The sequence below is a fragment of the Bacillus rossius genome, chromosome 1 (genome assembly GCF_032445375.1).
Source record: "Bacillus rossius redtenbacheri isolate Brsri chromosome 1, Brsri_v3, whole genome shotgun sequence".
In the NCBI taxonomy this organism is placed as follows: Eukaryota; Metazoa; Arthropoda; class Insecta; order Phasmatodea; family Bacillidae; genus Bacillus; species Bacillus rossius.
The window spans coordinates 367,747,827-367,761,726 of NC_086330.1; the positions used below are offsets into that span (position 1 = coordinate 367,747,827).

At 39.1% G+C, this 13,900-nt stretch overlaps 1 protein-coding gene across 1 annotated transcript in view; it reads right to left on the reverse strand.

The window, feature by feature from the left end:
- Nucleotides 1-13,900, reverse strand: part of LOC134528570 (collagen alpha-1(IX) chain-like) — a 317,857-nt gene that overhangs the window by 153,794 nt on the left and 150,163 nt on the right. Inside the window, exon 2 of the mRNA XM_063362313.1 lies at nucleotides 3,156-3,235. Coding sequence (XP_063218383.1) covers nucleotides 3,156-3,235 — 80 coding nt within the window. The remainder of the gene's footprint in view (nucleotides 1-3,155; nucleotides 3,236-13,900) is intronic.

The following is a 13,900-nucleotide window of genomic DNA, read 5'->3' on the forward strand; positions in this document are numbered from 1 at the left end:
CATCGGCAGCAGCGACGCATGGACCAGAATCACTATCATCACCCCGAGGCTGACGACTAGTGACTGCCTGTCAACGCAGGAAGCTGCTTGAGTGGTGTCCACTGTCAGGACACTGCCAATCGACCTGTACCATTGCCTCTACCCAGGTACACTGTTGTTTTCAACATGGAGGTAAGAGTGCACCGTGATGTCTGCTTGTTTGTGTCGTCGTCATTGAACATCAACGCAGGATATGCAGAGGGTGGAGTCAGATGCTGCTGTATAATGCAGTACGTCTTCGTGCAACGAGATGCAACATTGCTTCGGACAGACATCACCCATTGTTGTGAATGTTTATGTTACAGTGTGTGTTGATCGCCCAAGCGATAGTATGTTCTTTATTTAGTAATACAGTTGAGTGTACACTGTTAATGTGATTCTAGAGATTGTTAATGAACACAAAAACTCCATAGTCGAATTACTGTGTGCTGACATAGTCTGTTTTGTGTCATTATCAGAAGCGGCAATTATGTACCGTTACGGTGCATAGTTATCTTACAAATTGTGCATGTAATTCATTTAATTATTTTTGTTACTCCATGGCTGCGGTCAAAGACAACCATGTCTATGTGTACATTATTCTTTGGAAATGCTTGTTTATGAAAAATAAGGTGGTTGCTAAGGACGCTAAAAAGGAAAATGTATGTAATTAATGCCGAGAAGATTGAAAATAATATTACTAATCCTATCTGTTCATTCAAGAAACAATGTTCGTATTGTAAGTTCATCCTGCTGATGTGGTATGTGTACTTTATTACATGTCTTTTCGGGTTCTACAAGATTCAATAATTATATACATATAAGTAACAGTCTAAAGTGAAATCGGTGATATTTTTAACAAGAAAAGCTGACAATTAAATATAATTTAAAATGAATCAAATATTTTCCGGATAATATGTTTTTCTGTTGAAAGAAATCAAGTCATTTTCGGCCCCCAGCAGTCTCGTTAGACAGAACTCAAGAAATGCTACCCTGAGATTAACTATAGCCGAGGAATTAAAATAAATTTTAACCTTAAAGGAAATAATAATTAAAAATTGTTTGGTGTCATAATTAAACATAGACATCTTAACTAAACATTCATTATATTTAAGAACACTTGAGTGTTATGTGTCCGACCTAATCCGTGTACTTGATCAAAACTCAGTCTGGTACAGGGTAGATCATATAAATTATATATTGTAGTTATACAATAATGGTAATTCAAATATTAGCTTTCATACCTAGTGTAAACATACTAATAATTCTTAAATTTGTATTTATCATTTTATTATAAAATTTGTCTACGGATCTGGATACATAACAGTGTGATGTATATACGCAAGGAACATATACGTACAATATATGTATTTGACTTCTAGCCTATCGCCGAATGAATACGCGAATTTTTCCGGTCTCTAGTAATTACTAGAGACCTGAAAAATTCGCGGGTTCATTTCGTGTTATGCTAAAATTCAAATAATTATACTTTAGTGCTGCTTCTGTCATTGGTTTACTGTTAATCTGGAGGAATGAGGGTCAATTAGAGATACTCACTCATAGAAGTGTCGAATCACAGGCCACCCAGTCGAGACGACTCACAAGTCAGCAGCCAATGAACAGTTGGCATTTGCCCGAGTGTGTAGAGGAAATTGGAGTCTATCCTGGAGGTCATTGAACCCGCGAATTTTTCCGGTCTCTAGTAATTACGTATCTATACCTCAAAGGCATAAGATAATATGTCTAAAAACCATATTTTTAAAGAGAGCAATTTAAAGAATTTTAAATAGTGACTCACTTATATACTAAACTATGTGAATTTTCAACATATCGTAGATCTTAGTGTTGTATGCCAATAGAAAGAACGTCAAAAGGTGGCAAATTTTTGGTTAAAAGTAAATTTTGTTTAAAGTGGACATAGTGTGTTATGCCTCCGAGTTAGAGATAGACTTTTAACCAAAATTAAAAACCAGCAAATGTAATGCTAAATAGATCCAATACTATTATTTTAAAAAGCCAAAATCTGTTCATAGGTATATTCCACATGATTTAAGTTGAAAATCTCCAACAATTTATATTTAATATGCGTCTATAATCGAGATAGTTTTAATTAATAATGGAAATCAATACTTGTGCTGAAAGTTTATCCGAAATAATTTATTTTAATAATTTATTAAATAATAATTTATAAATCAAATTAATTATCTATACGGGAACATAACCTCACTTATATAAATACACTTGAAAAAAAAATTATAAACACAATTTCTAACACTAATATTCTCAGTATTCAATATCAATCACTAATGTACAAGATTAAAAACACACATATACCATTTTTAATTGAATTTAGCCCATTTTTACATCCTGTAAAAATTTATTTGCGTGGTGAGTGCGCATTGTAAAAATTTACTCTTATAATTTTATTTTTCATAACGCTGCTAAAGAAGCATAACTTTATAGAAGTATGTTAAAACTAATAATAAGTATCGATCATATACAAAAAAAGGGGGTTGTCTGTAAAGTCGGTTTAACGACGATAATTTTACGTGATAACGTCATAAGAAAACATTGATGAAAAATTGCATATTTACTTTTTAATTTTCAAATATTATTAACTGTTTTTTGCAAATTTAATTTAAATTAATTTGTTTAAATATAATCACGTACAATTAGTTAAAAAGCCCGCCTTAACCTGTTTGATAGGCTATTATAGAAGATTTCTCACACGGTGGTTGGCCGCTTCTTGCACGCTCGGCTCAGGCTTTCTCGTGCGTGCAGCCGGCGTTCATCGATTATTAAGCTAGGGACACCTGTATTTCGCGATTTAATTTCATGTCAAGGTATTTCATAAAACACTGTACCTTTATCTAAGAGTCATGGCAAATTGTGAGGGTTCAGCAGTACGGTGACCACATTCTCATTGGCCCCGTCAAGAGCGGGACGACACCTCTCACCGACCTCAGCCAATAACCACAGGAGAAAAGCTACAGTATTTTGTGAAATACCTTGACACGAAATGTATTCGTGAAATACAGGTGTCCCTATTTATAAGCCGTTATCAATTCAAAAAAAAATATTTGTCAATTTTACGAGCCGGGCGGCGACAGCGGACGCCATGTTAGTGCGGCACTCACGGGCAGAGGCGAAGAAGGCCATGCAGAGCAGCGTCAGAGGCAGCAGGGCGGCCAGCTGACCGCCGCGGGCTCCGGCGCGCCTGTCGACACACCACACGCACACCCTGTAGCGAGGCGCAGAGCGCACGACAACATCCCCGCAACACTTGTGTCACAGGACAACACGCAGTCGGGAAGCCTTCTTTTCACGGACGAGAGAGCCAAAACCCGAAGTTCCCCGAAGTTTATGTTTTTTTTTCTTGTTTTTTTTTTTTTTGTATCTTTAATGTAGCTATCCTAACCAAATCAACCGTCCACAATGTTTTAAAGTAGGCCTGCCGTAAAACGGGGTGAATATGATCAGAAGGGCGAATAGGATAAAAAGTTTGTAACATTATATTTTGGAACATAAAACAGAAGAAAATATTATACATTGTTCAAATAGTTATAATGGTAGTTCTCATACGTAGTTCAATGTACAATTATTTTCTGCTTTATTATGCTTCAAAACATAATGTTACAAACTTTTGATTCTATACACACCACTGATCCTATTCACCCCGTTTTACGGTATTTATAATGTAGCTAACCTAACCTGATTGACCATTAGTATCCTTTTATTCACACCGCCATATTTATTTACAATGAACAAAAAAAAACCGAAGATGCACGATCGGGCGTTTGGCTCTCTCGTCTGTGAAATGAAGGATTCCCAACTAATACACTGGAGAACTTCTCGTAGCCTCCTCTATCCTCTGATTTTCTCAAGCAAAACTCACACGTGTTCATTGGGGTGCTCTAACTTGTGAGACGTTTCCACTGGGTAGGCTTGTGGTTCGATTTTTGTTTGTTTGATAGTCTCTCATTTGTCCAAAGAGCTCCAGTTAAACTGCGAGCCAATAACTGAAAGGTACACACATTTAAATATCAGTCTATCACGAAACGAATCCGCGAATTTTTTCCTTGTCTCATTTCTGCAGGAGGACGGAAGTTTTGAAAATATATAAAAATGAACAATAAAATTAAAAAAAAAACGTTTTGAAGATAAAAGAGGTACGTAATTTAACAGAAAAATTATATAAATCGAAATAATTATAAAAGAATTCAACTGCGTATTTTAAGCAAAGTTTTGAACACGTTTAAATAATATTATTCTTCTTATATAATTATAAAAAAAAATACATTTCGGCACAGCCTACAGACTGTACATATTTATTCTGGAAATATTTTGGAAACTTCTATAAACTTCTGGAACAATGTACATAACATATTGTTACGATTTATTAAAAATGAAAATAATAAATTGTCGGGAGAAACTACTGGGTTCGTAAAGGATAGCCCAATTAAAGATTTTATTACTACACAGTTTTATTTATTGCCAATATTTACGTCACTAACAAATAATCTTCTAAAAATGCCTAATAACCAATTACACTTAAAAATGTTTATTCCCCAGTCACTCGGTTCTTAGACACCGCACACCTCGCTGGGCCGCACCTCTGACGCAACTCCCGCCGCAGCACCCCTCGTGGACCTCCGTCGCGAGACTCCGTCGCCGCACTCCGCCGCCGCCGTCACACTTCCCCTTCACCGAAATCCCACTCGACGCTTCGCTCGGAACTTCGCTCGGGACTCTCGCCACACGCGACACTATCGCCCAGACACTCGCCCCGGAAACTCCGCCGCGGGAAAACTCCCAACTCCTCGCTGAACTCGGAGACCGGCGTCCTGGGCTTATATAGGCCCAGGCGTCACTTCTAGAAGTCGCGAGCGTGGCTGGGGCCAGTCGCGTTATTCCGCGCCGTCCCGACGCCAGATTAATCAAGAAATACGTCTGGAGCTCGCGCGACAGATGCCGCCAGGTGTCAAGTTAACTCCGTCGAGAAAGAGCGCCGCGCGGGGATTGGAGAACTGGAGGGAGGGGAAGCAGCGACCCTTGTAATCTACTAGGCGCGGGCGGCACGACTCATGTTGCCGCGACCCTGCTTACGTTCGTAACAATATTTATGTCATCCAATATTACAAAATGATCGATCAAATAATTGCTCATTTTCCATGCAGCGAAAATATTACAAATATTTTTAACTCAATGTATCCAGCATTCAATAGTTTACAACGCAGCATTGAATAGCTTTGAACAAATTTCATATTATATGACAAGCACTATTTTTCATCCCTTGCACTAATAACGTGGTTGTAGAAAGTTTTCTTTGCACCAAGGTTTAAGATAATATTAAGATGGTTTGAAATAAAATCAAACGAAATTAATAGTAAGAACGGTTTGAATTTTTTTTAAACTTTCAACACATGATTTTAGTATTATAAAAAACTGTTCCAGCCAAAGTTTTAGATGATGATTAGGATTCATTCAATATATACGCTTCTTCAATAGATGAGATAAGTCATTCGAGACGGATGCACTTGAACAACACCATTCTTATACTTAGAGATGTGGTATGAAAAATTTATCCTTTTTTACCATCTAACACAAATTTAACTAATTTACGATAGATTGAACAATTATTAATTTCTGCACATTGGTACGTCATTTTTAAACAACAATGTTGTTGCTTATATCAGTTGGTAGAGGGTACATGGGTCCTACTCAAGTTTAAAATGATAATAAAGACATCAGGTGGCAAAGTAAAAAAAAAGGATGTTTTCATTGGTCAGATTGTTTTTAAGAAGGTGATAAATTTATTTGTGTGTTTCTGCGGGAGAAAAACTCTTAAGGAAAATGTTCCTGTTTTTCAGAAAATGTTCCGTTGAAACAGCAGGGAATTTCCCCAAGACTCATCCCTAGAGACCGGAAAAATTCGCGAATTCATTTCGCGACAAGCTAAAATACAAATAGTTATACCTCAGTGCTGCCTCTGCCATTGGCTCACAACTCACCTGGATGATAAACACCCGACCTAAACTTTATCGAATCACAGGATGCTACGTTGGGACGTTTCACAAGACAGCAGCCAATGAGTGGGTGACATTTGACCGAGTGTACGTAGAACTATGGAGTTCATCCTGCAGGTCATTGAACCCGTGAATTTTTCCGGTCCCTACTTATCCCGTAGAGACCTGCAAAATTCGCGGTTTCGATGGCCTTCAGGTTAGACTGCACGTTCTCCTGTACACTTGGGCAAATAACGCCAGTTCATTGGCTGCCGACTTGTGAGTCGTCTCAGCTGGTTTGTCTGTGATTCGATCCTTCTTTGCTCGAGGGTTTATAATTGGTTGAGATTCGCCAAGATGAACAGTAAGCCAATAGCAAAATTATCTAAGAGGTGTATGTGTTTGAATTCTAGCCTATCGCCAAATGAATCCTCGAATTTTGCAGGTCTCTATGGTTATCCGTAAAACACACATCCCAGCATTAGCCCGAACCGTGGGCAGCTGTTGCGAGAGTGCGCCGACCGCTCCACGAGGCAGAGCACGTCCTCCGTGGATAGAAAGTGGGGGGGGGGGGGGGGGGGGCGGTTGAGCCCTCGGCCAATCAGGGACAACGTCTCTGGTCGCGTCGCGATCTCTCCCCCCCTCCCCCCCACAAACAGGGGAGGCGCGCCGACGCAGATGACGACCGACCGATAACCCCCGGCCCGTCACTTCACGAACCAGAGCGCATGTCGCTCGCTCGGAGGCGCGCGCCGACATGAATCACTCTCTCGGCGGGCGAGCGTCGCGACCCTGGCGGGCGAGCGTCGAGGCACGACGAGTCTACGTGTCCATAGAAGAATGTCCCAGTTATAACACGCAACGTTTTCAGCAACGATTTACCTGCGCAGGTCACATCGTTATAGACAAGACGTAGCGTGTAGACAGGAAAACTGCGCAGTTTTGTGAACTGCGCGGAGACGGAACACGGTGAAGGAAAACTGCGGCCAAGAGCACTTATGTCCGCGCAGTTTAGTCGACCTGCACAGACTTGTCGTAGCGTGTGGACATTTCCTCCGTCTTCTCCACATTTCCTCCGTCTTCTCCACATTTCCTCCGTCTTCTCCGTACACGGGGCTCGGTTCTCCCTCGGTATTTGTGCCGGAACAGTGTAATCTGTTCAACGATGTCTGATTTGCGACAGTGTTCACGTGAATTTATAACAGAGTTCATTGGTCTGTACATGTCCGTTCCATGTTTGTGGCGGGTCAAATCAAAAGAATATAGCGATAGGGACAAAGTGTCAAGCGTATGAAGCACTTGTGCAAAAATACAAAGAGGTTGACATCGCGGCTAACAGAGATAAAATCACCAAAAAAAAACACACACACACATTAATTCTTTGAGGTCGGTATGCCGGAAAGAATTGGCCAAAAGTAAAGAATTCTCGCAACTGATAGGATAAAACTTGGCTGCAAACTGTGTTGCGTGGACACGGCTAAAACTGCAACCTTTTGTTTGCACAGTTTTGCCTGCGCAGTCAAAACTGTGTACAAAACGTTGCGTGTGGCCCGCCGAATCAAGGGTGTATGTGTGTTGGCGAGGCGGGATTATAGGCAAGGGCGCCCATACCCGGGGGCAGGGGGGGGCCGTGGCCCCCCCCTAGCTTTCAGGGAAGGAAAAAAATATATAGTGTAGTCAGGTGTTTTACTTTAAAGAAAATTATTTAAATTCGGTATTATGTATAAGTGGTTCAACAGGAAGATATTATTGAATATTGTTTTTTACATGTCTACTTCATTTTTTATGTTAGTCCAAGCATTAGTTTCTGCTGCTGCGATATAAGGTGTTGTGTACAGGGAGAAAACGCTGTTCAAGCGCAATGCCCGTGGCGAGTCATTCCCCTCCGTAATGCTACCCAAGCTCACGCGATAACACAACACAACAGATTTAGACCAGTCAGTGTTAGACGACGCGACAGTTGACATGTGCTTGTAGACGGCGAAATGTTTTGCTACTTTTTCGTCATAATAATGTGTATGTTCACAAATAACATCTCAAAACAGAGATTTTTAAATAGCCTTTAGGTCTACAGTTTTATGCATCTGGTCTATATTTAGTTTAGTGTATTCAGTCAGTATAAATAACTTAGGTGTAAATAAATCAGTGAAAAGTGTAAAGATAAAAACCATTGTTATTATGTAGTGTTTCTTAGTTTTCCTCATTTGTCACATCCGCTCAGAATATTCACAATTTTTAAGGTAAGCTTTCACCTTTAAAGTTACTCAAATAAGAATTATTGTTCAGAAAAATCTACAACGTAAAATTTATGTTGGAATTTTGAATTTAGAGGAAAATCACTTTTTCCCTTCAAAAGTGTTTAAAGGGATAAGGATCCCACTACCTTCAGTAGACTCGGAAGCAATTTACACTGGAATCCCGATTTTACGTACGCTCACGGTCGCTTGGATTGCATTCGTAAAATCGTTATCTTCATAAAATTTTAAACACCCCACCCCCTGAAGATACATGTTATAATTTATTGAACGGAATGAATATATATATAATATTAAATAGTAAAAACAATGACTGCCATCTGCCCTCTGCCCACCCCTGCGTTCCCCTTATTTTTTTAACATTCCACAACTTGCCTCATTGCACGAGTGATATAAAAGTGACATCTCAGCGACTAAACACAATTGCACCACGCATTGCATCATGTTAACTTTTGTGTGGTGACAGTAGGTTGTCTGACATGCCTTTCTTGGATATCTTTCCTTTTCGTAAGACGCGTGCTACTAAAATAAATTTATATTTGAATTTGCAAACTTGTCCACTCCTTGCCAGAGACGACTGAACACAGACGAGACTTTCCAGGGTCGGGTTGATGAGCTGGAAGAATTCCCTGCCTTGCATTTTTTTGGACTTCACCTTATCATATTTATCAGTTAATCTTTAACAGATCGGCTTGAACTCTTAATTCTAAAGTTAAGTACTGAACATGTTATTTAAGGGTTTATCAGGGCCGTATTTACGCACAGGCTATCTAGGCTGTAGCCTATGGGCCCGCACCACACGACACGAAAAAAAAAAAAAAAATGCTGTGATTTGGATCTTCTTATATTATTAAAATACGCGTCGACATAGTGTCCAGCTGTTTTGTGTGGATTAATTGCGCCGAACTAAACTCTTCTGTGGAAAGCTGATATATGAGTTGTGTCAGCATTTAGAAATTTTCGATTATTTTCATTGGTTTTGTTGTCACTTAATTCCTTAACCTCTAAATACTGTTTGGTTAAATTTTCTAGTTTAGTAATAAACTATTTTTTTCTGCGCTTTACTATCACTAAATAAACTTATAGTCATCAACTACTGAATCCATCTGTGCTAATTCTAAATGATAAGCAATTATGATTCATATCGAAACATAGTAATATTCATTTAATTGTGAAACAATTTTTGACTATAATTATAAGCGTAGTTCAGGTGTTACATTTAAAAACAACTATTTTCTGACTGTGATAACATATTAAAATTGTTTCTCTCCCAAAGTTAAAACTTTTGACCAACACGTTTTAAACTTTATAATCATTTTAATTTAATTTGTATGCGACATTTATTTAGGGGTAAAGAGAGCAATTAGTTGAAGGACTGTATTCTTGATATTCGTGTACCCCAGACGCTGCAAAAATATAAGGACTGTATTCCTGCATTTGTGTTGCTAAAAATGCATTTGTTTCAATAAAATAGTTAATATTAATTAATAAAGTAGCCAATAGTTTTTGTTATGGCGAATGAGTACTGTGGTCTAGTATTTTAGTAACAGGACAAAAAATTTTAACAGGGTCAGAACTGGAACTATTTTATGGCTAGTAACAAGCCGCAGTTAGTCTTCCAAAATATTAAAAATACTTAATACCCCTAAGTCTGGCCCCCCCCCTACAAATTATCATATGGGCGCCCTTGATTATAGGCGCGACGCTCGCTGGTGCTTCTAGCGCGGTGTCTCCTCTGAGCTGGTGCGCAGTCTTCTCGTCGTCACAGGATAACTGTGAGATTTGAGCTGCGACCTTAACATTATATGGACGGAGAAATGAAGATAAAGGTGTAATGCAAGTCTCTTAAGTGCATTCAGGAATCTGTACCGGTTGTTTTACGCCTAAAACATTACCCTGAAAACATGCGTCCTATTTAGCTATTTTAACTCTTCTAGAAATACAGTTTAAAAACTCAATCCGAAATCAAAAGTATTTTTCGGCCCTTAGCGAACTCTTAAATACTTTTCGTAAGCAGACCCCACTCGGATTCATTGAGAAATCGCGTTGTTTTTCCTGAAGCTCTGCAAACCGTATGTGTACCCGGGTAGGCGGAGCCATTAACAGTATCAGCTATAAGTGTCGTAGGGTAGTCACAATCAAAAGAGTAACTCAAACAGTTTGATGTGTAACAGCGTACTCATTTACGTCTCACAGATGTGGCAATAACTGTTTAAATTTAACCGTCTTAAAAAAAGGCATCAATTCATTTTTTCTTCCACGTGATAGATTACGTTACGCTCCTTAACTCTTAATTGATACGTGCCCCACGGTTAGTACGTACGAAGACCGATGTTGTATCATCACGGTACAAGACTAACGTTTTAAGGCGCTGTCAACACCTTGCAATAAAGTTGGTCAGATAATTTTTGAGGGTTTCATCGACACTGATAACATAACACTAAAAGGGTTTGCAGCGCGAAAGAATGGCTCTTTCCCCAATTAGTAAAGGGTGAACTTGTAAACTTTATTTGGCTACAGGATGGAACCCCTCCCCATTGGAATCTCTATGTACGAGAGTGGTTGAACGTCCAAGTCCCTGACCGTTGGATTGGTCGTAATGGTCGAGACGACAGAGCTCTTTTGGGCTGGCCTCTACGTTCACCTGACATAACGCCATGGGATTTTTTTTTCCTTTAGGGCTTTATAAAATATCGTGTCTGCGTTCCGCCGCCGCCGAATGATTCGCCAGGGTTGCGAGACAGAATTGAAGAGGCTATTTGCTTCCATTACTCCGGACGTGTTAACCAAAGTGTGGGAATAATAATTGTACTGTAGTTTGGATGTGTGCCGTATACTAAAGAAGCACTTAATGCATTTGTAAACAAAAAAACTGGGTTAGTTTACTTTCAATTTGACGTATGATGTGTTGTAAATAGTCTAAATTAACTTGATGTAAGCTTTTGGACATACGCCATTGCTAAACACATGAATGTCTGTAGAAGAAAACTACAAAAACCCAAAACTGTTCCAACCAAAGACCCAAAAAAACCCAAAAGACAAAAACAAAAATTAAGCAAAAAATTGCTGTTGTCAACAGGATATAATCACCACATAATATTCCATAACAGGAATATGGTCAACAAACAAAGAAAAACAAAGAAAAGTAGACCTGTTGACAACAGTAATTTTTTGCTTAATTAGTGTTTTTGTCTTTTAGGTTTTTTGTAGTTTTCTTTTACAGACATACATGTGCTTAGCAATGGCGTATGTCCAAAAGCTTACATCAAGTCATGCACTCCCATTGCACAAATCTTTCAAAGATAAAGTCTAAATTAAACTGTTATAATATACGATTGAAACTAGGACATTCTAAGACACAAAAATACGGGTTTAGGTATTGAATATGCTACACCCGTACCCTGACCGTAATCCCAGTATAGGTTAGAACATGACTAGGCTCTTATTTTTTGGGAAAGAATTTTGGTGCCCTGTGACTAGGATAGGCTCCACTGTCCTCTACATAATCGGGCAAAGGTCACCTGCTCATTGGCTGCTGGACTGCGAAATGACTCAACCGAGTGGACCGTAATTGGAAACTTCATACGTTGATGGTTTCCAATTGTCAAAGAACTCACCACATAAAATGTGAGCCAATCAATCACTAGAGACCTGAAAAATTCCCGGGTTCATTTCGTGTTATGCTAAAATTCAAATAATTATACCTTAGTGCTGCTTCTGTCATTGGTTCTCTGTTAATCTGGAGGACTGAGGGACAATTAGAGAACCTCACTCATAGAAGTGTCGAATCACAGGCCACCCAGTCGAGACGACTCATAAGTCAGCAGCCAATGAACAGTTGGCATTTGCCCGAGTGTGTAGAGGATATTGGAGTCTATCTGGAGGTCATTGAACCCGCGAATTTTTCCGGTCTCTACCAATCACTTATAAAGACCAAAGGTAAAGTTGTGCGATTTTTAGACTTCGCGAAATAAAACAGCATTTTTTTTCCCGGTCTTCACACATCATTCAAAGAAGAAGAAAAAAATCATATATGTTTAAAGAGCAGCCTGAAGGTGCAACATGTTAGGGACTTTTACAGTGACGATCAAAATCGCGCTCATAATGCATGCACTCATATCAAGTGTATAATTGGTAGAGACCGGATAAATTCGCAAATTCATTTCGCGATAGGCTAAAATAAAAATAGTTATACTTCAGTGCTGACTCTGCTATTGGCTCACAACTCACCTGGATGACTCTGGGCCAATGAGAAACACCCAACCAATGCTTTATCGAATCACAGGCTGCTACGTTGGGACGTCTCACAAGACAGCGGCCAATGAGTGGGTGACATTTGACCGAGTGTACGTAGAACTATGGAGTTCATCCTGGAGGTCATTGAACACGCGAATTTTTTCCGGTCCCTAATAATTAGCAAATAACTAGAGTATTAGCGTGAATGCCAATAAGAATTTGACTGTGTCAGGACTCTGAAGGAGGTAAAACAGCGTCACTCAAGACGCCAACTAACATCGTACATCACTCACTCACACACACACACACTCTCTCTCTCGCAGACTTTACCGTCCACCAAGTTTACTTATTCCTGCATCCCTTCTTTGTCTTGCGCACCAGGGTCGTAAACCACCGACGAATGTTTTATGAACTCGCGCGGGCGTGAGACACCAAACAAAAGAGACTCTGAGAAGTCGTTTCTTTAATTTGCAGTCGGGTGAGCGTCCCACCACGTCAGAGACTATTTCTCTGAGAATACCGGAGCCAATGGCCAGGGACTGGGGACGTTAGCGGGTTCAGAGACCTCTACGATAGACTTTTAGTCTTGTACGTACTCGGGCAAATAAAACCTACCCATTGACTGCTGAATAGTGAGTACAGACCGGAAAAATTAGCGGGTTCATTTCATTACATGCTGTAATCCAAATAACTGTATCTTTTTATTGCTTCTGTGATTGACTCACTGTTTATCTGAAGGACTTTGAGCCAATGAAAAACCTTCAACCAAAAAAGTATCGAATCGCAAGCGTCCCAGTTGACAGGTGTCACGAGTCAATAGCCAATGAGCAGGAGGCATTTGCCTGAGTGTGTAAGGGATTGTGGAGTCTATCCTAGTGGTCATCTAAATCGCGAATTTTTCCAGTCTCTAATATTGAGACGTCTACAAAGTTGTCAGTAAAGATATGGCGGGAAAAATTTTTTTGAGGAAATTTTCCACTCGGAAAATTTTCCACACGGAAATTTTTCTGGAAAAATATTACCACAATTTTTTAATTTTAGAAAATGTTTTTTTCACCTTTACTAACACAGATTTACATAATTTAAAATTAGTAAACATATGTTATACAATAATTTATTTTTTACAGATTGGTAGGTACTTTTTAAAAAAAATATTTTTAAAAAAAATATTTGGTGCTTCTATGAAATGTTAGGTGAGTGATTGGGTGCTGAAGAACGACAAATTGTGTGTTTTGTTTGGTTCTGTTTGTTAAAAAAAAATTACATAATTGATTTGTGAGTTTCTGTGAAATTAAAAAAAAACTTTGGGAAATTTTCCTGTTTTGCAAAAATTGTTCCTGTAAATTACAGAAAAATGTCCCCAAAAATACTTTTCCTGGAAACTAG